The sequence below is a fragment of the Aquila chrysaetos genome, chromosome 5, assembly GCF_900496995.4.
Source record: "Aquila chrysaetos chrysaetos chromosome 5, bAquChr1.4, whole genome shotgun sequence".
NCBI classification, from domain to species: domain Eukaryota; kingdom Metazoa; phylum Chordata; class Aves; order Accipitriformes; family Accipitridae; genus Aquila; species Aquila chrysaetos.
Genome location: NC_044008.1, coordinates 63,391,689 through 63,419,482, shown reverse-complemented (window position 1 = coordinate 63,419,482; position 27,794 = coordinate 63,391,689). Strand labels below are relative to the sequence as shown.

Genomic DNA, 27,794 nt, shown 5'->3' with positions numbered 1-27,794 from the left:
GCCATTCAAAAGCCACCCCCAGTTGGTACCAGCTTGAACTGACAAGTGAAGCTCCTGCCTGTAGGGTAACGGAGGCAGATATGATTTTGCTGGCACGGAACACAGCTAGAACAGGCATAAGGCTCCAGCATTAGGGTGAGATCTTGGTCTTTACACCAATGCTGTAATGCAGAAACAGCCAACCGAGGTAATTCTCTGGAGCAATTCAGGTATTTCTTTTCCCTCACTAAGTCCTCATTAGCAATCTAGACAAAACACAGGTTCCTGTACAATGTCGAGGGGTTTATTCAGATTCTAAATAAAGGTTTTGGAAAACTGATCGTATGAGAAAAAAAAAAATCAGCTGAGAAAACCAAAATAAAATGGGAACACTGTAGCATTCACATCCCTAATTTAACCTAAAAATTAATTGGGTCCCATTTTAATGTGAAATTTGCTCCTGTGATCTGGGTTCTAATATCTAGTTACATTCCTCATAATCCAGACACCTGCCCACCTTACTCTGGCAAATCCACGGCCCCTCAAGGGCTGCTCAAACCCGATCTCTTGCAAGGGTCACAACTGCTGCTGTTACATTATCAATAATAGCTTGTAGCATAAAACCAAAAACTAAAACAGTTCAAAGAGAAGAACTTTTGGCTAAAAGAAAAATGACACATGGACTGGTGAGACCCAGGAACAGGAACTGTATGGGCAGATACTGTCGCCGCAAGGACTCGCACTGCTAACAGCATGCTTGGTAGCTTCAGCCCACGGCGATCCACTGATGACCAAGCAAACCCAGACGCTGAGGCCAGCCCCTTTTTCCATGGTGCCCGCGGCACTGCGCACTCCCGAGGCCTGCAGAGAGCAGGGCACCTCTTACAGAGCAGAGCATTCTCAACCTTGTATCTTTCAGTTTACTGTTTTAAGCTTCTTGTTTGGTAGTTCCTGATGGTTCTTGGCTTGTTTCCGTTTCTGGCATGGTGCTTCCTTGTTCTCACCGCCAGTCAGTTTGTCCAAGACTATAGCAGTCTCCTTCAGAAGCCGCATCTCCCGTTTTTCCTTCCGCTCCTCCATTTCTACTATGTCATCCGCAAACAAAGCCTTCAGAGGTGGGATCAGCTTCGGGATGGTCAGAAAGTCACCAAAACGTACCTGAAATACATCAAGCACAGGAGCACCTGCATGAGAACTGCTTTTTGTTTTCCTTCCTCCTGCCCCATCTTTTGCCTGTTCAGATGGCAGGGCACTGCCTGTTCCTCTGTGCAGCACCCAGCACTGAGGAGCCCTAACATTGCTGACAATTTTCAGCTGCATTGAGACTAGCAGGCAGGTCATCATTTTCAACCCTACAGCAGTCAGTCCACAGATCCCATATGCCAAGTTACTTACATTTTCTTCACAAGAAATGATGTGGACGCTATACAAGTTTTGATCAATTAGTGAGCTATTCTCGCTGCTATAACTGCAGTCTGCAATCGCAGCAGCTTTTGGCTTCTGGAGGTCTTTTGCAGAAAGCCATTAAAGCAGCACACCAATTGAGAAGGGAGTGGGAATGGAAGCAAAATTAGGTTTTCAGCTGGGAGTGGCATGCACAGGATAGAGGTGACATGAGGCAAGTACCCAGTATGTTAAGAGTAGACTTCTGTTCTCAAGAGCCATCAGCACCTGTCTCACCCCATGCCACTCTTTTCCACATTGGTGATGTCTGCTGCCAGCAGTAAAAGGAGCTGTTTCAGAGGAGACTCCTCTTCAGGAGATGGTGTACTGATACATTACAAGTGAAGAATTTAATTCACAAGCAGTTGTCCTGGTTTTGGCTGGGATAGAGTTAATTTTCTTTCTAGTAGCTGGTATAGTGTTATGTTTTGGGTTCACTATGAGAAGAATGTTGATGACACACTGATGTTTACAGTTGTTGCTAAGTAGTGTTTATACCAAGTCAAGGATTTTTCAGCTTCTCATGCCCAGCCAGCAAGAAGGCTGGAGGGGGCACAAGAAGTTGGGAGGGGACACAGCCAGGACAGCTAACCCCAACTGGCCAAAAGGGTATTTCACACCAAGTGACATCATGCCTAGTATCTAAACTGGGGAGGAGTTGGCTGGGGGGGTGTGGATCGCTGCTCAGGAACTAACTGGGCATCAGTCGGCAAGTGGTGAGCAATTGCATTGTGCATCACTTGTTTTGTATATTCCAATTCTTTTATTATTATTATTATTGTCATTTTATTATTGTTGTTATTATCATTATTAGTGTCTTTCTTTCTGTCCTATTAAACTGTTCTTATCTCAACCCATGAGTTTTACTTCTTCTTCCTGATTCTCTCCCCCATCCCACTGGGTGGGGTGGGAGCGAGCGAGTGGCTGCATGGTTCTTAGTTGCTGGCTAGGGTTAAACCAGGACACCAGCCATCCCAAAGTAACACCGAAGCCTTTCCCACAGTCTGGCTCAAAGCTCTCAACTTACCCTCATATGATCGAATGCAATTCCAACCTTCTCACTGAAGTCTTCACTGAACAGTGGGATCTTGGCATATCTCTGACTGAAGTGATTGAGCATGATGAACTCTGCATTCATCTTCATCCCAGTCTGAATCGCCTGGGAGGTTGTGCTGCAAAAGGAACAGGAACTTGGCACCGCATACCCCGGTCACACACAGGGTGGCTAGTACTGCCCTCCAACCGGGCAGGGCAGGCTGCTTTGCATCTAAGGTCAGATCGCACCAACAGCGGATACCATCTAACACTTGCCAAGCACAAGGTGTCCCTGCTCTTGGCAGGCACGCCCAGGCACCTCTTCCTCTGACAACCTGCACTGGTGGCAAGTCTCTGACTTCCAAATGACTCTGAGTGCAGGAAAGCGGCTGTAATTACTTGGAGCTCTGCATTTAAGAGCTCCACAAACTGGGAACAAGAGCTTATTCAAATACTCATCCCAGGGGTGCCAGCAAGTCCAGCTCTCTTGCATTGTAACTCACATGTAATTCCAAGAAGCTCCTCTCAGGTCTCCCCACTTTTCCTAGGGGCAGCACTCAGTATCGCTGGCTGCAGCGCTCAGTTTGAATTGCGTGGCTGGCTGCAGGGGTAAGGTGACTCTTCTACTTCTTGAGCTTAGCCCTAAAATGTGATCAAGCAGAGGGCCTTTCCTTTGGGCTAGTCTATTTGTAGAGTTACTACCATATACTTAAAACCCTTCCCCATTCCTCTTGGGGGATGTTCAGAGGAGCTGTGAGGGTGTCACAGGCTGAAGGAGTTAATGTCTCAAACATGGTGGTGGGGCAAGTTCTGCTCTGCAGAACAACGAACCCTGCCTAGCAACGGACTGCAGAAGTCCGCAGGCTGGAGGGTGCGCGGTTCTGATATGGTGAGCTGCCCCGCTCAGCCTATATGGCACAAAGGTCAAAGAGCGGCCATACCTGCCGGGAGGGAGAAGCGACTCCCCAAACGACCCCCAAGCCCACCAACCCATTTCCCAAAGGTTCTGGAAGCACAAACCACGCATGACACCTAATTAGCCTAATGAGTTTGAGTGCCCGCTCGAAGGTGGGGCAAGGAGGTGATAAAGCACACAAACTGAAGCCCCACGTGCACACGCCCACTGGAACTGGGCCCCTTGGCGGACTGGACCAACGCTGGACCCAGGACTGGTGAAATCTTTCTCTTCTCTGTCTCTCTCTCTTTTTCTGTAATCCCTACACCTCATCCCTTTAGACATAAACCGCTGACCAAGTCTGGGACTAGGAGTGGATCCAGCCACCCCTGGGCTCCTCTCTGAGAAGGAGTCTAGAAAGCAAGGGGGTCTGCTCTGAACCTCGTGACTCAAGAGGAAGGCTCGCCTTATTGTCTTCCCTGAACTAATCCCCAAATAAGCAAGGCCTGTAGTATTTGTTTGGTGATGTATGGTTAGCACATTACACAATTTACTGATGTAGTTTCCTGCCAATTCTTGTTGTAAGCATGCCAATTCTCGTTGTGAGCGAATAAAAGTTGAGTTTTGTGAGTTAAAGGATCCCGGTGTCGTTTCACCTTAATCCTGACCTGGGAATCAGCAAACCTGAGTCGTCGCCCTGAGAAATTGGGACGTGACAGAGGGTTACAGAGCTGGTGCAATGAGTAACACACCATTTTTAGTGTTGTAGAGCTCTACGCACACCAGAACCATCTACAGGACTTGGGCCCTGCACCACCAGCTCCAAGGACAAAACCCAGCTCAGCATCTTTGCCTTCCTAATAGTGATAGACAGCAGAACACACCCCACCTGTGTGTCTTCTCTATAGCTTCTCTTTCCATGCCATCTTCCAATGTTGCTTCATGGATCAGCAGGGTAGCATTTTTACCTGTGCAAATAATCATATATTCATTCTTCAGTTGAATATAGACTAGTTCAACAGCCTACATGAACTCTCATTTCCTCCCCTTAACCCCTCACTGTGTTGCAGGCATAGCACCAAGGGTTCAGGCATGCCTGCTTCGGATACTAACAATTCAAGACATTTCTCCCCGAGATTCTTCAAGCAGAGGGGTTTTGTCACCTACCCATTTGTACTAAGGCCATGCAGGGCATTGTGTCACCAGAATAGACTACTTTCCAGCCAGATTTGTGGATCATTGAACATGCAAAAGCATTTTTACAGTGCTGGACTTCACAAGTCTGAAACTGAACAAGGATACAAGTGTTACACCTCAGGTCCCCTCTTGCCCCTCTTAGCAACTGACCCTGTCAGCTCATGAGCTTACCTCAGCCAAACCGTAGTTCTCTAACAGAGAACTGACAAACCATTTGGCTTTAGGTTTGATGTTCTCACAGCCTTTCACAAGAGACTGGGAAGTAATCATTCTGTGAGGGAAGGAAGAAGAGAGAACTAAGGACAGGTACAAAGTAAAACCTGATCTTATCTCTAAGCAGCCTATTTCTCCTTCTCAGTTCAGCACCTTACAAACAAGACATTTTTGTGCACCCATCTGTTTTTCCCCCTTGCTTTCACTATCCAGTGCCGCAGTAACTCATCCAACCACTTCTTCCCCACTGTCAAATACTCTCTTCCAGGAATCTTTTTTCACTTGCCCAAATCCCCTTTCCTAAGGAAAAGGAAAGCCTGCATGTAAGCCTCTATTAAGTAGCACAACTGAGTGACAAACCCTATCCTCTCCTTTGCAAACTGCACATCCTAATTCTACACACAGTGGAAGGAGTCAGAGTTGCCTTTAACGAAGGGATGGGTGGAATGGATGACAGTACTTCACCTTGAATAAGGACTCAGCAAGGACATTTCTCTGCATACCACACAGAACACTCACCTGATGTCTCCAAGAATCTCTTCACAGTGGTTGTGGTACTCATGTAGCCATGGCATGATCTGTTCAGGTGCTACCAGAAACAGAGGGCTGAAAGCCTGACCAAGGGCTGCCTGGAAAAGCAGAGGCAGGGGGAAAAAAAAATCAGTACTAGGTATATGCCAAATCAGAGAGAAGAAATACCTAGGGAAACAATGGTGCTTTTCCACTACTCAGAAGTTCCCCTACCCTCACTCCATGACACGTTCAGGAGCAGTGAAACAACAGTACTACTTACAAAAGCTCTCCGCCTCTCCATCAGGATGTTCAACAACCCCTGCAAAAGGAATAAACAAGACAGCAAGCTGTAGTCAGAAATATCTGTGGCGTAAGCGGCAACAGCGCTACCGCAGCTCAGCAAGCTGCAGTTTTTGGAAAACTTGCTGAGCTGCTGTAACACTGTCACTGCTTATGCCCCAAGCTGGTGGCCAGCAACCCACAACACAAGCCCTTCAGCCCTTCCCAGCGCTGCTGTGTCTGCTTCCAAAAGAAGGGCAGAGAGCAGAAAGTCTCTACCCAACATCTTAGACCCAGTGTGGTTTCCAGACACAAGACAGCAGACCAGCAAAGAGCCTGCCCTGGTAAGTCCTAGAATAGACCAACTGGTCCTTCTGTGACCTGGGTTGGACACTACTAAAAAAAAAAAAATACAACTCTGGATGATCCCAGCAAGTCTGCAGGGGACCCGTAACAGGAAGGGAGGTGAGTAGAAACACAGATTCAGCAGTCCCTGGGGGATACAGAGGGGAAGTGCAGCCCTAACAGCAGGGCAGCCTACATTCATCAGCTGCTGCTACATTGAATCCCAAACAGCAGAGCATGCCTGCACAGAACCCCTTCTCCTTCCAACACACTCAACCTACCGAATGATGATCAGTATGCATGTGAGACACAAACACAGCTACTATGTTACACAGCACTTGGTCAACTTGCTCTCCATAGTGGCGACAGAGCTGTCCAAACGTTCCTTCTCCACAGTCCAAGAGCAGGGATCGGGTAGAGCTGGCAAGACAAGTGGCAAGGACATTTAGCAGCCATTGTATGAGCTCTGACCAGGGTCCATTCAGGGAAGGGGATCTTTTGGGTTGGAAGGCAGAGAGTTCTTAGTGCTCTACATCTCTAAATGCTACTCCAGTCCTACTAGCCAAGGCTTTAGAAAGACTGTTCTGTCTGCATAGCTCATTCTGGTCTTGTGTTGATGCTGAACACACCCTTAGGGCAGATGGTAAAATGAATGAAGACATTAAATGTTTGTCTTTACAGGTGGCTCTCAAGTCTTCCCCACCTATGGGAGACACAGGTGCCTGAAACTGAAGTCCTACCGACTCCACAATAGGGGCACTCTCCCTGTGTCATCAACACACCAGTCAAAGCAGCCCTTGGGCAACACCCTCTTGAGACACTGAGCCTCTCAAAGCAGAATGCATAACACTGGGATTTACCTGGTATTTACCAGCGTAGAACTGACATTTCGGATTTTCATTGGAATTGCGGATCCTGTTCCCAAGAACACAATTTCAGGATAAGCACCCACATTACCTGGAGAAAACAGACAACAAGGATTTGTAAGTCAATGTTCTACACATAACTGCCCAGTCAGACACCATTTAGTTCAACAGCCTAGTAACTTGAGTCTACATGTTCAGCATGTTCATTTCTGCCTCCTTCAGCCTCTGGCTTTCCTACAGCAGTAAGGTTTACAAGGGAAGACAGAAGACAGAATAAGCACCACCAAGAAAACACATCACAACGCATAACTGTATATGCAAAGGCAGGCAAACAAGGACTCTTGCTCATTGCCCATGACAGAGCTGGAAGTTCAAGAGGGACCTGACTCCTGCTCTATGGTGCCCTGACTCTCCCCAGAATCAGGATCCAGACAGCAAGTGAGCGGTGCTGTGTCATGCCATGAAAGCCCCACTGCCAACAGGACAACTGAAATTCAGAGCCAAATGCCCCACCAGGAACTGGTTGTAAAACCAAGACTTCTCCCAGACATAGGGACTCACACTGTGGCTGCTATGACAGCATTCAACATGACCAGAGCTCTGATCAACTCAGAGAAATAACACACAGCTGCTTTGTCTCTAATTGCCCCCAACGACGCTCAATTCCCAAACCTAGCAGCTTCAGAAAACCAGAAGCACAACACTGTGTAAATCCAACTGAAATGAGCTAACTCAGTTTGCACTAAGCCTGTCCTCTGCACAGCTCCAAGAGGACTTAAGAGCACCTCACAGGCAGCAGGAAAACTGAATGTTCACAGCTTTGTCTGGGCTCTAAAGCAGCGGGTCACCAAGACCTCCTACTTCTCATTACACTGATCCAAGACAAGATGCTGATCCTTACCTGGTAGAGCAGAGAGGCTCTCTTTGCACTCCTTCACACGAGTCTGGAAGTCAGGGAGATCCAAGGCTTCACTAACAAATGCATCGTGATCACAGACAGTCACAGCATCTCTGAAAGAACAGGCCATGTATCAGGATGGGTGTGAGAGACTGAAAGAGTTAAATGTCTCAAACATTGTGGTGAGACAAGTTCTGCTTAATGACTAACTCTGCATAACAAGGAACTCTGCCTAGCAAGGAACCACAGGTGAAGAGAAGCCGATCAGCACCCATCAGCAACAGGAGGGGGAGGGTGTGCTGGAGGGTGCACAGCTCCCTGTTCTGATGTGTTGTTCTGATATGCTGAACAGGGCAACTCACCATGCAGGGAAGAGGAAGTTACTCCCCAAACAACCCCCAAGCCCAAAGGCTCACAAACCGTGCATGACACCTAATTAGCCTAATGTCCACCTGAAGGAGGGGCAGGGATGATAAAAGGACACAAACTGAAGCCCCACGTGTGCGAGCCCACCGGAACCAGACCCCTCAGCAGACTGGACCCCTCAGCAGACTGGACCCCTCAGCTGACGGAACCAACGCTGGACCCAGGACCGGTGAAATTTTTCTCTTCTCTCTCTCTCTCTTTCCCTTTTCCATAATCCTTACACCTCATCCCTTTAGACATAAACCGCTGACCACATCTGGGACTAAGAGTGGATCCAGCCACCCCTAGGCTCCTCTCTGAGAAGGAGTCTAGAAAGCAAGGGGGTCTGCTCTGAACCTCGTGACTCAATGGGAGGGCTCTCCTTATTGTCTTCCCTGAACTGATTCCCAGATAAGCAAGGCCTGTAGTATATGTTTGGTGACGCATGGTTAGCACATGTTACACAGTTTACTGACATAGTTTCCTACCAATTTTTGTTGTGAGCATACCAATTTTTGTGGTGAGCATGCCAATTCTTGTTGTGAGCTAATAAAGGTTGAGTTTTGTGAGTTAAAGGATTCGTGGTGTCGTTTCACCTTAATCCCGACCTGGGAATCAGCAAACCTGAGTCATCGTCCTGAGAAATTGGGACATAACAGATGGGGCAGGGTAGGAACTGAAAAGACAGCACTTCTTACAGCAAAGTGCCAAATTACCATGCCAAAACAGCCTTACAACAAAGAGTCAAATGTTCCTTCCAAGTTCCATTTTGAGGGGTGAGAGAAGATACATCCACAAGCATGGTGTGCACCAAAAAGGCCTGGTTGGGCTGAGCCACACCACAGAAATAATCATTTCACTAAACTGCAGAAGCTCCTGGAACAGCACTATGCTGCCCTGCACTGTCCAGATCCAGAAAGCTGCCAGACACTAGAGGGCACTGCAAGGCAGCATGGAGACTGCTGGAAGAGGAACAACCACCTAAAACGGCTCCAGGCACCACTCAAAAGCATAAGGGACCTGTGTCCTGGTCCTGCATCAGAGCATGAGCAGTACTACAGGCCTTCAGACATCTTAAGCAGAGAAACTTAAACTCTTCTTGGCATCAGGGTCCTCCTATTCTGCCCAACAGAGCCACAAATTTGAGCCATGGCAGCTGGTACCCCCTTGCACCATGTGGTCCCCTGCCCTCAAGATCTTCATTGAGCAGCTTCACTTGCCCACAAAGCAAGCACCAGTGGAGAAGTCTGCAACTGTTTAACCACCCAGGGCTTTCAGCTCTGATACCATTTGAAGACCCAGAAAGCCTGATAAGACTTTCACCTGACTCTCCAAAATGCCTCTCCCTGCCACCATCTGCTCTGCCACAGCCACAGTTGGGTGCACAACATATGAGATCAAACCAAAGGACAGAGGAGCATGAGGCTACAAAAGAGTGAGGGACAGAAACAACACCCCAAACCACTGGCCAGGTTGTGTTTTCAGTGGTTCATTCATCCGTGTCCTACACCTTGTGTGAGACTTTCAGGGACAGGGACACACCCCCCAAAACACAGTTGATAGCTTGGCAGCTACCCCAGTCAAGTAAGAATCTGCAAAGGATGCTGATGCACAGTATTCCCTCAGCACAGACTCCCACTGAAAAGCTGCTTCGAGCCAACACCCAAAACCTGGTAAGTCAAAAGAAGACTCCCACTGACCTCTGCCACTCCTGTTGTGGTCTGAAGTGGTATTTCAAGAGGCACTCTCCTCGCACAATGGGCACGCTACACACTGCCTCTTCTTCCTACAGGGAGAAGTGACATTAAACACATTCTTTGCTCAGGAGCATGAGGTACACAGGCAAGCAGGGCCTGGCCTACCTTGCTCTGGTAGGTCGTGAGCAGAGGGAAGATCTCTGGGTGGATGAGGTTCAGCTGAGTTTGGATCTTGTAGCTGCGTGGGTTGTGCACTGCAGAGGAGTTTTCATTGAGCACCAAGTGCTGAGTTCCAGGTCCAAATCTGTAAGAGGACAATAAAATGCACAACAGCTTCAGCCCCACGTAAGAGCTGGGCATATGTGCACGCCTGAGCCATTAGCTAAAATCTCATCAGAGCCAGTAGAGCCCTGCTGCCAGCCAACAGCTAGTTCTACTCCAGGAAAAACATTTGCACCATAAGAACACACTGCTGCCCAACAGTGACAGTAAACCAAGTAATCAGAAGATCACATACCTTTCCAGCCATTGCTGGTAGCGGCTGTCTCGAAGCACTGACTCTGGAGTCATGTGAATAACCAAGGCCACCTGGTTCCCAGGAAGTCCCTCCTGGTACCTGGGGCACATTCAAACACAGAAAGAATACCTGCGTTTCAGTTCTCCATCACCTTGGCATCCCCTCCCCTCTTCCATCTTGGTGCTACCAGAGATGCTCCCCCCGAAGCAGGCAGAGCACAGATCTTCAGAGCACAGCCCAGGAGCTCTAGGCTCCACATCGCAGTAGGCAGAAGGCTCCATGAGGGTCAAGCCTGCCATTTGCTGACACCTCCACTCTACCCCCAAGGCAGCTCCTCTCCTCCAAGAGCACCAAAATCTGCAGAGCCTTTCAGAAGACTAACATGCTGTTACATGCAGTCCATGCTTCCACCGCACAGGGAAGCAGTAGTCTCTACATTGCTCCCCAGCAAGACACCAGTGCACATGTCCTTCTCCAGAGGCTCTTGAGGGAAGACAGGCCTGTGACAGTTACAGAACCCCACAGGTCCTGCACAGGCCTGCCTTTCCTAAAAGGCTCAAAAATGCACCACCAGTCCTTTCTCGCATCTCTAGCTCCTTAACAGTGCCAAACAGCTCAGACATCAGTCACAAGAACCAACACATCTAGGATAGGACAAGAACTTCTCTTTGGCAGAGCTCAGCACAGATGCCTTCCCCCAAACACTCCAGGTCACCCAGCCCCACTACCTTTGGAAGGTCTCATTTTCACAGATGGCATCCACAAAGCCCTCATGAGGACACTCCAGCACAATGAACACTGGGCCAGGGTCAGCAGGGGTACACAGTTCTTCAGGAAAGAGCTGCAGGCAGATACACAAATATCACACCACAATCAAGCTATACATACAGCCCTTCTTGCATCATTATGTCCGACTCTTTCAGCAGGTGCTGTATTAGCCAGCTCCAAGCAGGCTCAATGCTCAGCAAACCCAGCCACTGCAGTTCTTGTTCCCTTTCTGCTCTCATTACACAAGTTTGCATTTTGCTGTGTTACAACAAATCCCAACCCTGCTCTCAGAGCAAACCACAACCTAATGTAAGGAAGGGAATTTTAGCAGCGTCTAGGTTCCCACAGCAGATTCAGATGGTAGCAAAAGCATGCTTAAGAAAAAAAGGCTTTGTGAAATTCTTATGATGCAAAGATATGTCAATCCTATCTCCCAGGTTAGGATCTTCACTTACAGATCATTTGGGACATGGCCAGAGTTGGCTCTGCCTCTCACTTCAAACTAGTGCTTGAGAGATTAAGACCCTGCACACAGGAACCATTGAACTTCTTTTGGTCCAAGAGGTGCAAACAGAGTTACAAGGGAGTGATAGTTACACAGGCATTCAAACCCCAGATTTAAAACATGCAGGGATTAACTCCACTAGTTCACTCCTAGACCTGTATCAGCTTTGGGAAGGGGATGTGAAGAAGCTCTGACAAATAGCAGACATACAGCCATACTCACAAACGAATTAATTTCAGAGCGTACGTCCCTACTCATACCCCTGCAACAGCCCCAGACACGCGCCCAACAGGAGCCACATTCTTGGGGCTGAAACAGAGACCACTTACTAACCAAAAGTAGCCACTCAAAGCTCAAAAACAGCAAAACCCATGCCAACCTCCTAGCAGGGATGAGAGGGAATAGGCAGAAAACCATCATCCACCCTTGCCTTAAGATGGGTGTAAAAAAAAAAAAAAAAAAAACCCAAAAAACCCAAAAAACAAAAAAAACCAAAACAAAACAAAAAAAAAAGCCAACAAAAAAAACCCCGCAACCCAACAAACAAACAAAAAAATCCAACATATCCCAATACCTATTGGTAGGCAAAACAAAAAGATTGTCACCCTGGGAGCCCAGTGAAGGAAGGAAGATGGCAAAGCCACAGCAGAAAGTACAGATACATCTTACCTCTCTGCCCTCAAAAGTGATGCTCTCCCCATTTTTGAGAGCTGTAATTATGGGAAGAATGGCTGGAGTTCCCCTGAAAACAAGACCATAGAAGTATTTAGCTTGCCAACATCAACACACCTGGTGTTGCCCCACCCGCCAGGCTGGGATCTTGTACTCACACTGGCAGGCCCATCTCCTGTGCTTTAGCTGCTAGGAATTTTCCCTTCTTCGGGTGAATCTGAATAGAGTAAAATAAAACAGTATTATCAGCCACATAAAGAGGGCCAGGAAACAAGATCCACATACTTCCAGTTTAAGTGTTTCCCCACAAGCCAAGGGAATTTTTTTTTTCCTTTTCAGTTCCACAGCCACTAGTCTAATTTACCCCCAAAAAGCTCTTACTAGACTTTCTGGTTTCCAAGATCACGCTGCTGCTTCTTGCTCCTTCTTTAGCCAAGTAAGCAAGACAGACTTCCCTACTGTAAGCATTAAGCAAGAACAGAACCTGTATACTCTTAACTGGCTGCTCTATAAAGAACACTTCTAAAAAACATCTCTAGTTTTTACACATTCCTACTCACGCTACAGTTACGCTGACCTTTGAAAAGTAGAATCACAAAATAGCTTCGAAGTCTGGCTTGAAAATGCTATCTCAAATTAAATCTATTTAGCAAGATGAAATGTCCTAATGGTATTAGGAAACATTTCTTTCCAGAGAGGGTGGTCAAACCCTGGAACAGACTTCCTAGAGAGGTGGTTGATGCCCCGAGCCTGTCAGTGTTTAAGAGGCATTTGGACAATGCCCTTAATAACATGCTTTAACATTTGGTCAGCCATGAATTGGTCAGGCAGTTGGACTAGATTATCAGTGTAGGTCCCTTCCAACTGAAATACTCTATTCTATTCTGTATTCTATTCTACATTGATTTAGAGATCTTTGTGTCCAAGCTTACTTTACAAAGGAAAGCCATCACCAGATCGGAATGCCTGCTTGCACACTTCTGTTCGTCATCTGTAAAAGAAAGCAAAACTACTCAGAATCATCACTGTCATTTTTCTTAAAGCAAAAACATGTCAATGTTTACTAAAGTATTAACAGGGACAACATCATCCAGCCAACTTGGAGCCCAGCAGCAAAATGTTATAAGCACCTAAGGCCAGAGAGCCCATGGTTTCAGCTATGAGAAACCAAAATAAAGCCAAAGACTGAAAAGCAATCAACCTCAACATCCACTCATAATTAAATTACAAAGGCTGGCGCACCCACTCCAGCCAGGGGTAAACTACTACAGGGTCTAATCTCACCCCAAGTAGGAATCACATCCAGTTTCTAGGCCTTATTAGTTCTGCATCAGCTTCCAAAGTACCAGAACTCATTCTGCTCCGTGTAATCCTTCAGCTGAGCTTCTTCAGAGACCTCACATCCAGAGAGCAAACAGCTCAGAGGACAAATCCTTAATTTGGTGTTATTTCGTTAAAGTTCAAAAGGTCATTCCATTTTTTTCACCTGTTTTCTTTGGGCTTTCTTTTTCCTTGCCCTCCTCCAAGCTTTGGTGTGCAGCTCTTGGGGATCCAGGCCCTGTGTCCCCTTTAGGGCTATTTCCACCTTGGGTTGATGCTCCAGGACTCTGAGGCAACGTACTTTCAGCAGCTAGTGGTTTTCCTGTCCCAAATCCAATAAAACCAGACAAAGATCACTCAATCAAAAGGGACAGATAAGAAAAGCATGAGTAGCATTCCCTCTTCCATGACAGTCATGTTTAAACTGCACCAGAATACAGAGCTCTTCCCCCCAGTCTGACTTATGCGTGCATACCCTAGTCACTTATTTCAGGAGCCATCCATCATCCAAGTCCTTCAGATTCTCTCAAAACTGCTAAACTCTGTCAAGTCTGTGCCTGTACTCTAAGTATCACAGTTTCTAGCAGTAAGAAAACTCAGTTGGCTAAGAAAGCCAAATCCAGTGATGTTTCACATGTCATTCTATACACCCACACCTAAAGGAACAAACCAAGGCCCTGACTCAGCAGGTCTTGTTTCTTTGAAAGAGATCCTCCTCCTGAGAAAAACATGCAAATTAATAAACCTCTCCTTACTCAGGCTTGCAAACAGAAGCCTCTCCTTTAACCACCTTAAGTATAGTTACTGAACAAGTGCTTCTCCTATCTGACTACAGCATCACATGCTCACCTGTAAGAGGTATTTGGTAGACCGTCATCGTCTCATCCTTATACTCAGGTTCTGTGTGCAATTGCACAGCTGGAAAGAGATCAGAAACCAGCATTAACAAGCTCATAAGAAGAGATTCCTACTCTACAAGGATTTCAATCAGGAAGATATCTTTTTTTCCTTCTTAAACAAAACCTGCTGAGTGTCCCCCTTCCCTTTCTCTGCCCAACTGCAAAGATCAATGAATAATTAAAGTTCTTAAAAGCCCATCATCCATAAAAAGTAGTCCATGATACCACGGTAAGCAAGTTCACTGGCAGACTCTGGAAGCAAACTGCCTTTACAGTGCTTTAAAACCAAATGCTGTTTACTAGTCAGACAGACTGGCAGTGGCCTACCAGAAACAGAGCTGGAAACACTGTTTTGTTCCAGGCAGTTCTTGTGATGGATTTGAACTGTGCGTCAGATCAAAACAAATGTTTAAAACTTTCTTTGAGTGGATCTAAATCAGAGGCATTTATTCAAAAGTTGTTCCTGTTCAATGAAACCTTGACTACAGGTGAAACAAAAAGAAATTACAAGTTCATATTCACTACACATCACTGACCTACATACCTAAATCCATCCTTTTTAGGGGCCCAGGAAAGAGTCGAATCGCTTTCAAGTAGTTTTGCTGGAAAAGAGACAGGGTATCAGGAGGCCATGCCCAGGCAGTGCAATTACAAGCCACTTTCAGGAGTTACAGTTACTTTCTGTGAAGTCAAAGGCTCAACGCCAAGTCAGGCAAAACCTGGGCAGCACACAGCCAGCCAGAAAGCACTGGGAAGGTGCCCCACCTCCAGTGAGCATTATTCATTTAGAGAGAGAAAGGAAAATACAGAACCACTCTCCCCATCCCTTCCATCAATATAATTAGTCAGCAGATATTGCAAGGAACTAAAACATCGCTGAGGATTGGACATTTTCAGCCTAGACATGGCATTAGGCTGGCAAGGATCACGTTAAGCAGGAGATCAGAGACCAAGTTTCTATTAAAAGAAAACGAGGAGGAAGCAGACAGAAGAATAGAGGATGCGTTTTTTCCAAAACATGATTCACTAGAATATTAGCTGACAAGACAGTTTTAAGGAGCAGAAGTCTGATGCTGTCCTGTCTGTATCTGAAGAGACTTGTTTTTTAAAGCCAGCCCTTCTGGAAGAACTTTCAGGCTGGCACTAACTCAGACCAGCATTTTACACCTGTACGATGATTCACTCCTTTGATACCAGCTCTCCCAACTCCAAGGTAAGCTTTGACATTTGAAGGGTTCGCTCTCCCTTCTGCAAGCTTCCCCTACTTACCAGCTTTGGTGGCCCTAGGAAAACACATCTTTGAAGCCCCATAGCCTTTAACGTAAGAATCATACCTGAAAGAAAGCAGAGAAACAGCTTTATCACAGCCCCACTAGATCACACAAGAAAGATCCCTCTCACCACCCAGGAGTGCTGGGCCTCTTCCATGAAGGCCAGGACTTAACTTGGATCCAAATTCAATTTTGCCTCAGCTTTGTGGCAGTTTCAACACATCATTCATCTCCACAGATAAAGAAAATATCTACAAATCTTGACAGTCACAATTTGGAGCAAGTTACCCCGACAGATTGTTAATCTCCTCCTTTCTTGAAGATTTCTGGAATTTTAATGGACAAGATCCTACGCGATCTGTTGTAGTCTCACCCTGCTTTGAGGACAGGAGTGGGCCAGAAGCCTTTGCAGGTCCCTTTGAACTCAAATTAGTCTGACTCACAAACAGCTCCCTGCTGGCAACGCAACACTGGTAATGCCTTCTACTCTAAAAGATTTTGGGAGGATAAAGGCATGCACGCTGGGGAGGCTGCGCCTCTTCCACCACGTGCTGACATCCACTGTCGCAGAGGCCACGGTGCTCCGCTGCATCTGGGAGCACCGCAGAGCCCCACGTGCAATCCAGCCATTCTGACAGCGCTCTCCCTCTCTCCACCGCCCCGTAAAAGACCCCACGCGCCACCCATCAGGCAGCTTGCAAAGCAACCACCTCTGGCCTAGACAGGCTGCTGCCTGTGGCTGGACCTTGCGAGAGGAACCCGTGCCAGGCTGCCACCGGGGCACCCAGCCAGCCCCCCCCCCCCCCCCCCCTCACCTGGCAGCCCACCGACGTTGGCCCAGGCCACCCGGCTGAGGAAGATGCTGTCCAGGTGGGAGATCTTCAGCCTGAGGGGCGAGATGGGGGCGGGTGGGGGTGAGCAGGGACCGGTGCAGCCTCGGGGCGGCCCCCCCCGGTTGCCCCCCACTTACTTGTGCTCCTGCATGGCCCGCTGCGTGCCCTCGCCGCAGTTGAAGAGATACCTGAGGGGAAGGGGCGTCAGGGCAGGCCTGGACGGGGCGCCCCGGCCCCAGCCCCCCAGCGGGGCGTCCCCGCGGCCTCACACTCACCGGTTGAACTCGGAGAAGACGTAGACGGCGGCGCCCGCGTCGCGGCTCCCGGCCGCCACCACCTGCACGTAGACGGTGTTGGGCCCCGCCAGGCCCGTGCCCGCGCTCCGCCGCCGCTCGCGGGCCCACACGTGCCGCGGCACGTCCTTGGGCCGCCGCGCCGGCCGCGCCGCCGAGGAGCCCTCGGCCATGGCCCTGCCCGCCACCAGCCGCCGCGCAAGGCCGAAAACCGGCGGCAGCGCCCGCGCTCGGGCCCACATCCGCGCGCGTCCCCTCGCCCCCGCCGCCGCCGCCAATAGGCGCGCGGCGGCTTCGGCGGCTCCCCTCGCCATGTGATGCGGGAGAGCCAATGAGAAGCCAGAGGCCTCTCCAGCCGACCCGCCCCTGAGGCGCCGCTCGCGGGCCCGGCTCGGCCACCGTCCGCTGTCACGCGACTGGGCTTACCCAACCGGAACTCCCCTGCCTGCAGTCACGCTGAGGGGCGGGGCCTAGCAACGCGGGAGCCTAGCAACCCCCGCCCTTTTCACCGGCCTCCCCCCCGCCCGCCCCCGCCGCCGCTGCCGCCCCGGGGCCGTGGTGGGCCCGGCCCGGACCCGCCGCGGGGAGCTGCTGTGCCGGGGGCCTGCGGGGCCGGGGCAGGCCGCGGGGGAGGGGGCCTGGCGGCTTTGCCATCAAGGAGCCTGAGCCCGAGCCCGAGGCCGGCTCCTCACAGCGTGTCGGGAGGTGCCAGCCGGGTGGAAGGAAAGCGTCTTCCCTGTGAGGACGGTGAGGCGCCGCGTCAGGTACCCGGCAGGGCTGCACCGTCCCTCTCGCCGGAGGTTGTCAGGACCAGGCTGGATAAAGCCCTGATCGCCCTGGTTCGACGCCGGAGCTGACCCAACTTTGAGCAGGAGGCTGGACCTACCGGTGTCCCTCCAAACCCCGATTACCCTGCGATTCTCCGGTCTCCTCCATTTCCCCATGGCTCACAAGCTTCTCTTCCATATGAGCCTTGTTCAGGGCCTGTTTACAAATACTAGACAATCCAGGCCACAGCTCTGTTTATTTTTGAGCTCTCTAAACCCACTCTGAGTTTTCTCGGGCTTTCTGTTTGTTTCAAAAAGAACCACTACATTTTACTGTAACCAGAGTACCCCAACATAAACAATCCTAATCATCAATATCCCTTTTCTTCCTTACTTCCAAAGGCAAACCTTATCTTTCTCAGTGCTTTGCTTTCCAAACACTGTCTCCCTTTATTCTAAGTGCCAATGCTCTTCCCTTTCTTTTCCAGTGATCCAAGCAAGCACTTTGAGTGGGGACCTGTCCAAACCTCCAGATCTTGCTGTGGCTGTTTACATCTGTTCTGTCAGTCTTCCTTCAAATCTATACTTCACTTACCGTCTCTCCTTCTGACTCCCATCTCTTCACACAATAGCTCAAATTAGCATGGTATTTTTTTCCCAGTTTTCCCCACTTCTGGATGAAATAAAAGGTTTGTTCCTTCGAATGGCAAATTCTTTGTTCACGCACGTTTTAAATGTTACAGTCCTGCAGCCTAAAGCTCACTCACAGCACTTGGCTCTGCTCCCTGTAGCCACATAGGAAGGGAAACATCAGTTTAGATCTTAAATTGTTTCCCAATAAAAGTTGACATTCCCCAAAGGCGAGTGCTCTATCTGTCCATTCCTGCCCCACTGCTGCATTGTTTCCTCCCTGTGCCAATGATTTTCTGCTCAGGTGAATAATTAGGAAGTATGAAAATACCTTTTTTTGTGCTTAATGCATTTCTTTTATACCTTTGGGAGCACAAAAGCTTTTTTAGGGCTCTGACCAGCTGGCATGGGGTTTCCAGCCAATGTTTCTTTAGTTGGTGAAATAACTGAGATGGTGTGTGGTATTTTTCATCAAATGAATCCTGGCAATTTTGTCCAACCTTGCTGGCTTGGTTTTGTGTGCACAAGCCAGTATTTAGAGCTGTGACTTCACTAAAATTCTGTAAAGTGACAAAACTGTCTGTAATAACAGTCTTACGAAGATTTCGCAGGAAGTAAATAAAAAACTCTGAATCTGATCATGAGGTTCATGAAAGCACACGACTGTCCTTTGCTGTTTCAGCTGCAATGTTGTCTGGGCAGATCATGTATTGGGCAGGAATTTCAAAGACTGGTTCATGCTTAAGGAGGAAACGTCTTTTATTTTACAGTTTTGGTCCTTGTTTTGGGTGAGAGTGGTCCTAGCCTAACAGATTTGTTGGTGGAGAAGTAGGGACATCCCAGAATTTAGTCCCTGTAGTACTTATAAAGTGAATGACTCACACATTTTGCCAACTTAATTCTTGCTGTGATTCAGATTTCCTTGGAAAACTATCTTTTGTCTTATAGATAGGGTGCTTGATTAAGCTGGGAAAGATCTTGGTTTCAAATTTTTGGCATGACCTTGTAGAAGTTTGGAGTAGTTCTCTCTGAGAAATTCTGGATGTTGAAGCCATCCTTTGCATCCATCTCAAAGTCATCCGGAGTAACAGTTGTGGTCTGTTGGTGCACGTTTTGGGTGCACAGAGGCAGTGAGCTTTGCCTGGGTTGTAATGAGGACCAGGGACCACCCAGAGACATTAATGCTGCAGACAACATCTCTATTTCTCAAAATCACTTATGTAGCGCTACAGGGACTGTCTGAAAATGGCTCATGCCCTTCGCATGCACAGAGTCCCGTTCTGAAACAGGGCTCAGGTCCATGCAAGGCAGACTGTCTGACAGTGGCTGTGGAGGGTGTCAGGAGCACATCCAACAGCATGCTACTGTTTGACACCATTGTAGCAATGAGCAGCAACCATCAGAGGTGCCTGATTAATGGGCCAATGGCTTGCTTTCTGGTCTAACCAAGGCTACAGAGATCAAAACCTGCCTCCTGACCAGGGAAAGCCCAAGCTGGTTTGCAGCCTCCTATCTGTGTGTTCTTTCGGCGCTCCTCGTGCCCGTGTGCTCTGTATGAGGCACATGGCCTGTCCCGGTGTCGTCCTTAGCCCCTTTGTCCCGCGTGCGGTGCCGGCGCTGAAACAGGCTGTCTGCAAGTGACTGTCGGTGATCTGGGAAGCCACGGTCCTTCTGAATTCCTGCCAGGCTGGGGAGGGGTGTGAAGCAGAGTACTGCTCCGGGAGCAAGCGAGTCTCCTGGAACAGGTCTCCCGACCCCTTGGTAATAAATGCTAAATTACAGTCTAATTTCCCCCGAATGCCTCATCTTTCCAGCTTGTGAAGATCACATGCAGTAATCAGCCCCAGCTTGGAGAGTCATTATAAAATCAGTGCTGCCTCAGGGTTGCGAGGAAATGCACCCCATCTGGCCCATTAATACTTAAATAACACACAGTAATGCAGAGTTTGATTAACTAATTCAGCTGAAGTGATAACATCAGCCATGCCACAAGAGAGATTTAAAAGTAATATCCCGACAGATACAACGAACAGACAAGGGAGGATGTTTATCTCCAAGACTTTCCCAAGATGATACTGATGCTTTGATTTGTTTGCTAACAGAGCCTGTATATTATACTGATTATCCATTATCCCCTATAATCTGGAGTTTTATTAGAAGAGCAGGTTTACCTGTAGATTAAAGATGACACAGGGCAATATGAAGAGTTTACGTGGGTCAGTGGCCCACTCAGGCCTCCTGTAAGACTTGTTGCTTGTAGAGATAACCAGTCTGGTCAAGATACAAAGCAGAATTAGTGGAAAATAGAAGACCTTGAGGGAAAAACAATAACAACAATATATTGGTCTCAGGCAAAGGGATTCTCCCAGAAACACCACGGAGCAGGAGAGGGCACTCTGAGGGACAGTTCTGTCCTGCATCACAAAGCTGTGACACTGCAAGAGACTGTTCATGGCTGCCCAGAGATGGAGATGTCACCTTGTGACAGGAGGCACTGGGAGATGACGGGTGCTGTTGGGCATGCAGCTGGAAGAGTTTGTAGCCAGGGCTCGGTGCATATGCCCTCTGACCTGAACGGGTATAGCGTTGCAGAGCGTGTTCAGGTCCCAGCCTTTGCCCTTAAGGTGCTTCAAAGCCTGGCCCAGCACCGGAGAGGACTCTGCTGCTCAGGAGTGAAAACGATGGTCAGAGGCATCACATCAGCAGCCTGATGGACTTCCCTGCAAGGCACAGCATGACCCTGGGGCATTGGTACTCCAGGATGAGGCTGTCCCAGACCCCCTTTCCCACTGCCTTTTGGGCCAGGCACACTCCTGCCCACCCTGCCAGCACCTCAGAGGCAAGTCCAGCTCATGTAAACTGCACAAAATCGAATCCCAAACGGACTAGTGTCTGGAACATCCTGCCCAAGCTGAACGCACGGCAGGGGTGATCTGCTCCACAGCTGAGGGGGGCCTGACAGAGCGCAGAGCTGCAATAGACTGGGGTAGACTCTCCTTGGCAGGATGTAGAGTCAGGGCCAAGAGCTGAGCCCATTCCCGGTTGCAGATGGAGGCTTCTTCACTAGTGATGTTCCAGTGAATTTAGCTTGTGCACTTTCTGCCAGTCAGTGCAGAAGTCAGCATGGGTCTGACGCTCCTGAGGTGGCTGTGGGCCAAGCAGGGAGTTTGCTCTAAATATTGCATTTCTTCTTCTGCACTGGATGTCAGAGTAATATTAATGAGAGCTTGGGGATTGGCTGGCGTTTTGCAGTGCCAGATTACAAAGAATAGTTTTCTGCTTTCTCTGTGGAGTCAGGTTCACATTACTACACAAACTGTCCAGCCATCAGTCACCCACACTGCTGCATTCAGCTTCCCGTTTCACTGTAGAGCTTGCAGCTGTTCAGCAACCTGTGTTTTCACACCAGTCCGGCATGTCCTTGGAACATGTAGGACATCATAACGTCCTATAAAAATGGCATAATTTCCTAGACTAGAGGGACTGAGCGAGGGAGTCCATAGTGGCATCCACCTTCATGCCAGTTTGGATCATGAAATTACTATCACTTCTTAAAAAAGGTGTGATTTTCCCATAGAATAGCCTCAGCTAGCCCAAAGTGAGCCTGTGGTTTTACCTCTTGTTTGTCCTCACACATTAGTTACCTGCAGGTAAAGGAGTTCTCCTTTTTCAGCAATGAAAGCCAGGCCATAGCAGCCTGTAATGTATAAGGACAAGAAGTTTGCCGGCTGCCTGTCAAGACTGTGGTGATGCTGGCCAGTAAAATGGAGTGCTTGAGCCAGAAACTGCAGAAGCCCATGGCTCAACATCGGTGACTGAGCCAGGACACAGGACTGCGGTGAACGCAGTGCAGGCCCAGCACTTGGGAGGGTCAGCTGTGCCAAGGGATGGGAGGCCTTCCTGCCACTCCAGGGCTGGGACCACATCTTGCCTGGTGTCATGAGCATTGGTGGGTGGATGATGCTGATGGGAGAGCGATGGATTGTTGTGATTTAAGCCCAGCCAGCAACAAAGGACCACAAAGCCACTCGCTCACTCCCCCCTGGTGGGATGAGGAGGAGAATATATAAAGAAAAGGTCATGGGTCGAGACGAAGACAGGGAGGGATCACTCACCAATTATGGTCACAGGCAAAAAACAGACTCGACTTGGGGAAAAAACAAAATCAATTTAATTCACTACCAATCAAATCAAAAAAAGGATAATCAGAAGTAAAACCAAATCTTAAAACACCTTCCCCCCACCCTTCCCTCCTTCCCTGGCTCAACTCCACTCCCAGTTTTCTCCACCTCCTCCCCTCCAGCAGCGCAGGGGGATGGGGAATGGGGGTTGGGGTCAGTTCATCACACGTTGTCTCTGCCGCTCTTCCTCCTCAGGGGAAGGACTCCTCACTCTTCCCCTGCTCCAGCATGGGGTCCCTCCCATGGGAGACAGTCCTTCACAAACTTCTCCAGCATGGGTCCTTTCCATGGGCTGCAGTCCTTCAGGCACAAACTGCTCCAGTGCGGGCTTTCCCATGGAGCCATGGCCATCTTGGGGGTCATCCCCCTGCTCCGGCGGTGGGCTCCTCTCTCCCCGGGCTGCAGGTGGGCATCTGCCCCCCTGCTCCCCTCCATGTGCTGGGGGGGACAGCCTGCCATCTCACCACGGGTTGCAGGGGCATCCCCTCCTCTGGCGCTCCTCCTCCCCCTCCTTCTTCACTGACCTTGGTCTCTGCATAGGTGTTCCTCTCACATCCCACTCCCCTCCCCGCTGCAGGTTCCCCTTCTTAAATATGCTATCCCAGAGGTGCTGCCGCTGTCGCTGATGGGCTTGGCCTTGGCCAGCAGCAGCTCCGACTTGGACCCAGGGAAGCTTCTAGCAGTTTCTCACAGGAGCCACCTGTGCAGGCCCTCCCCTGCTACTAAAACCCCACCACACAAACCCAAAACATGGAGAAAATTGGAAATGCTCTGGGAACTCATGTGAATGTCCCTAAGCCTTTCCTGCCGTTGCAACACCCAATGAGACAATTGTCTGGGGTGGTGATCCTTGTTTGGTGTCTTACTTCTCAGGATCTGTCCTCCAGACAGGTGATCCAGTAACCAATCTCCTCTCTACTAGCTAGTGTCCATCCTCCAGTCCTCAGTGTGCACCTTGGAGGGGCATTCAAAGCACCAAGGTCATTCCCCTGGGCTGTTCCAAGTTCACGCTGCTGATAGCAAAAGTGTGGATACAAGGTTCCTTATCCTCTGTGCTTTTCCCACACCCTTGCCCTCACGATCACAGGCAGGACCTCGCCTGCAAGCCAGTTGCAAAGCAGAAGCATCCTTGGAGCTCCCTGGTCTGTGCTACCCATCTGTGTGTTCTGCTCACACTCTTGCATATACAGACACAGAGCAGAATGGCCAGCATGCATCATCCAGGTGTTACCAAAATGAAGGTCAAGAAACAACCTGATTATTCGCATGTGCATCTTCAAAGAGAGAGAAATCCAAGTGCTAATGGGCCTTTTAATACAGTGTGAGTAGCATTAGCCATGACCCAACAGAAAGCAGGAGCATCTGGCTGCTTCTATCCTAATGATTATAAATAAAACCTGGAGCATGGGGGGATGCAGGGAAACAAGCCATTGTATGGAGGCCTCTGGGCACTAGCTGTGCTCTCTGACTGAGCCAACACAGGGATCCACGGAGCCTGAGCTTGATTTAGCTCTTCCCCCAGCCTCTCTGGGGGAGAAGCAGCACTGCACTGCAGGATATTTGTTTGCTGATGTTATGGTGATGCTCAGTAGGGCTCTTCAGCCAACAGCGAACTCTGCCTGGGCTATAACCAGGGGACTACAGAAGTATTTGCAAAAAGGAAATAAATCCACAGAGAAAAGACAGAGACCAAGACGCATACTCTTGCTGCAGCTTACAACCTGTGGAGTTAATCAGAGTGGCAGAAGCAGCCTGCCATGTATTTGCTTTCCATAGGGAAGCCCACCCTGGTTATCCCTGGTACCATGCGATATGGACAAGGCTGGAGCCTGCCCACAGAAATGCTCTTCTCTGCCTGTGTCCTGAGAAAGAGCCAATGCACCATGAAAAGAAGAGACTTTCCATATGACAGTGAACAAAAGAGGAATGACACTAGAGCCACAGTGTCACAAACAGCATCCTCGGAGCAAGCTGCTCACACAATGTTATATAGCTCCCAAAAGGGGCTATTATTAAATTATCCCTAGATCTTCTCCTCTAACATCCCTTGACAGGGAATTACATGTGAGCAAAGGTTCCTGAGTGAACCTTGCTCCCTATAAGACTTCTCAGACTCCCTTCCAAGTAACAAGTGTAAAAAACCTCAAATCACCAGGTGCATTGTGGTGAGCCTGCAAAATGGGTTGCATGGGGCAATGGGACAGCAGGGTCTCACAGAGAGTCCCCTCTTGCTCAGCATTGCAACATGCAGGATCAAAAGCTCAAAGGATTTCTTTTAAATTCTGCTGAGTTCTGCTCTGCAGAACCATGGTGGTGGATTTTACCAGCAAACCTGTTGTTTCTGAGTGATATAGTAACTGCAGTTATCAATGACATCAAGTAATCAAGAACAGACATCCAAGGAATCCAGGTGGAGAAATCAATTTGACAATGCTTGTTTTGCCACAAATATGGTATTCAAATGGAGTTAATTGATAGAATTACCCCAGGAGGTGAACCTTCATGTGATTTATCCCTCAGATTAGTGACGTTCTGCTGAAAAAGCCTTGTTTCTCACCGACCATTAATGACAATACTTGACAGAGGAGTGGGGACATTCTCACAAAGTGGCACAGGACATCACAGGAACTGCCTTAGCCAGTAAAACCTTCAAAGAGACAGAAAATAAATAGGCAAAAATACAGGCAGATAATTGGGAAAGAAACAAATTCCTTGGGCCACAGAAATACTTGAATTTAGAATGATTTCAGGGAGTGAACAGCAAGGTGTAACCTGGGGAGCTTCATTAAAAAAGCATTTACATTTCTTATCTGTAATCTCACACAGACCCCCTGGTCCTGTTTTTGCCAGAAGAGCAGATGTATGGATATGTCTGACCCCCTGCAGAGGCAAATCTCTCTCCCAGTCACCCCGTCGGGGGGATATTACTTTCTGCTCTTTCAATAAAAGGAAGGCAAACACTCTGCACCCAGCTGCAGGGGCTCTTGATTATGTTCAATTCTGGCTGTCAAACTATAAATTAAATCAATTCCTGTTGTTTTGAGAAGGAACAGGGTCTTTCTCCCTGTAATTTACTCTGTCCATGGCACTGGAAAACCCAGCCAGCACCATATAGCTGAATTTGTCACTGATTTTAAGTGAGTTAAGTGAGCAGGAATACAAAGAGTTTCCCCTTCTACAGCAGGAGACAGGGCAGTTGAACTGTATAAACTGAGGCTTTTCCCACCTGCCATGAACTGCAAACTGTGTGGCTTAGACCTGGGAGAGGGGACAGCATGCAGCATTGGAAGAACAACTCTGTCAAGGTGTGTTCCGTGTCACAGTCGTGTCCTGAGGATGTGCACTGGAAAACGCCCTGTGGTCTCTGCTTTTCCAGGTCAAAACTTCATTAAACTGGAACTGAAGCGAACACTGTAGACGGCAGCATAGAGTGAAAGCCTTTAGAGGGGCAGATAGTAGAAATCGGGTTGAAACCAGGAAGTTTGCTGTAGAATCAATGCTAAGGAAACCCAAACACCTGGAAATACAACAACACATAGGCAGGGCACGCAGGCAGCCTCAGCTTCAGCCTCACTGGTCACTCCTCCTCCTCCAGCCCCTTGCTGTCCAGTCCATCACTCTTGGGCTGCCCTTAGGCTCCATGTGCCTGGGTCCAGCCTTTCCTTCATTAGCTTTTCCCTTGACAGCTGCAGGTTGTGGCAAATTGCACGCATAGAGAAAACAGCCCATGTCTCTGATTCAGAGGGATTTATTGCTGTGCTCCGCTTTTCTCAAGACACATCTGTACTTATTACTGTACGACCCAGGAAGTTGGTATTGTCCCACCAGAGGATTAATCTGGGTCTGATCACACCGTGCAGAGCCAGCACTGTGCCTACGTGACTAGCTTCCAGCCCCATCACCAAGCTGCGCAAGACTGAAGCCAATCTGAGGGGTGCTTCAGGGCCAAGTTTCAAATAGCGGGTAAGGCTCAGTCTGCTTCTGAAACCAAAGGAGACCTAGAGGCAACGTGGAGAAACCTCCCACCGCGTGGGCAGGGAGACTGCCTGATCTTCCCAAGGACAGGAAGAAGGCTTCACAGCACAGCAAGGTGTCGCAGACCAAACTGATGTCCAGCCACAGCACTGTCATCATCACCAGTGTGCTTCTGGGAAGCAGGCTACATGCAGTTTTGGGAGACTGACTTAAGACCTGACGTACGTGCCCTTGGCTTAAATGCCAAAAGTCAAGAAAGCCCCAGCTGTGCTCCCAGAGCTTTCTGCAAGATCCACGTTGCAAGGGCCAGGACAAATTCTGAGCACTGGGACCTCTCCACCTGCTGCCCCATCACCCACCAAGGACTAGCCCTGTGGGGATGCACTGTGAGGAGGTGGCCTCCATCTTCTCCTTCAGACCATACCCCCAGCCAGCTTTCCCTCCCTCCCTCCCTCCCTCGGCTGTGCATGGCCTGGGGAGACTGACAGGACCAGCCCAGAGCTGCCAGTGCTGCGGTGGGGTTGCACAGCACGAGAGTGTCCGGGCAGGTGGGTGGCTGCCAAGCCTAGCGCTGGTCGCAGTGGTCGCGAAGCAGATCTGCGGGGCTGCGCCTCTCGGGTGCTCCCCCAGACGCTGCCCGAGAGCCCCCCCCCTGCGGCCCCCACCTCCGCCGTGCCTGCACCACCCCGCTGCGGTGGAAGGCGTGCGCTGGGGTGCAGCGCGGCTTTCCATTGCTGCAGCCCCGGGCCCTGGCTGCCTCCCCGGAGCGGGAGCAGAGCGTCCGGCGGTTCACCGCGGCTGAGAGCCCGCCACCTCCCGCAAGCCCCTGGGGAGAAGACTCCCGGCCGGGGAGAGCCCTCGGCTGCTCCGCTGGCTGCTCGCCCCCCCCCCCCCCGCCCGTCACCCGGGGAGCGCCTGGGTGCCGGTCCTCGCCGAGCTTTCGCGTTCAGCACGAAGGGAGAGGCTTGATGCGGAGGGCGGTGCGGTGCCAAGGTACGGTCCTGCCCGGCCCCGCCGCCCCGGGACCGGCCCCGCAGCCTGCGCCAGCTCCTGCCCCGCGGCCGGGCCCGGGGCCCGGGGCTCGGGGCCCGGGGCCCGGGGCCGCGCCCGACTCTGCTCCCGCAGCGGCAGCCGCGCAGCCCGGGCCCGGCCGGGCCCTGCAGCAGCCCGGGCTCGGCCCTAGATGGCACCGCGCTCCCGCAGGCACCGCCGCGCCGCTGCCGCCGGGGCGGAGGGGGAAGGTGCCCGGCAGGGGCGGGCCGAGGACGGGGGAGCCCCTGCGAGTCCCCGCGGCCGCCCGAGCCCTACCGCGTCCCCTCCAGCCACCCTGTGCTGCCCCGCTTCCCCCGTCCTGCCCTGCTGCGCCCCCCCGTGCTGCCGCCGTTCTGCCGCGCTGCC

The 27,794-nt window shown here is 49.9% G+C and overlaps 1 protein-coding gene and 1 long non-coding RNA gene across 2 annotated transcripts; one reads left to right on the top strand and one right to left on the bottom strand.

Moving 5' to 3' along the window:
• Positions 1-261: 261 nt before the first annotated feature.
• ELAC2 (elaC ribonuclease Z 2) lies at positions 262-17,172 on the bottom strand. Its single transcript, XM_030015459.1, has 24 exons — positions 16,826-17,172; positions 16,688-16,738; positions 16,533-16,603; positions 15,716-15,780; positions 14,991-15,048; positions 14,397-14,465; positions 13,714-13,869; positions 13,160-13,218; positions 12,386-12,444; positions 12,225-12,297; positions 11,011-11,123; positions 10,283-10,381; positions 9,931-10,069; positions 9,769-9,854; positions 7,667-7,776; positions 6,760-6,856; positions 6,181-6,319; positions 5,556-5,594; positions 5,282-5,391; positions 4,721-4,820; positions 4,520-4,640; positions 4,242-4,320; positions 2,450-2,594; positions 262-1,137 (listed from the first exon to the last, which is right to left on the bottom strand). Exons 1-24 carry the CDS (start codon positions 17,155-17,157, stop codon positions 895-897), a joined length of 2,613 nt encoding a protein of 870 aa, XP_029871319.1. The 5' UTR covers positions 17,158-17,172; the 3' UTR covers positions 262-894.
• Positions 17,173-17,398: 226 nt separating this feature from the next.
• On the top strand, positions 17,399-18,314 carry LOC115341967. The gene is made up of 2 exons (XR_003923585.1): positions 17,399-17,590; positions 18,099-18,314. It is a non-coding gene; the product is annotated as an uncharacterized LOC115341967 (long non-coding RNA).
• The last annotated feature ends 9,480 nt before the right edge of the window (positions 18,315-27,794 follow it).

Coding starts and splice junctions, on each gene's coding strand:
- ELAC2 (XM_030015459.1), bottom strand. CDS start 17,157: ATGGCGAGGGGAGCCGCCGAAGCCGCCGCGCGCCTATTGGCGGCGGCG. Junction 13,219..13,713: donor AGAAAGCCCAAAGAAAACAG/GTGAAAAAAATG, acceptor TTTCTTTTACAG/ATGACGAACAGAAGTGTGCA. Junction 4,821..5,281: donor GAGATTCTTGGAGACATCAG/GTGAGTGTTCTG, acceptor CTTCCCTCACAG/AATGATTACTTCCCAGTCTC.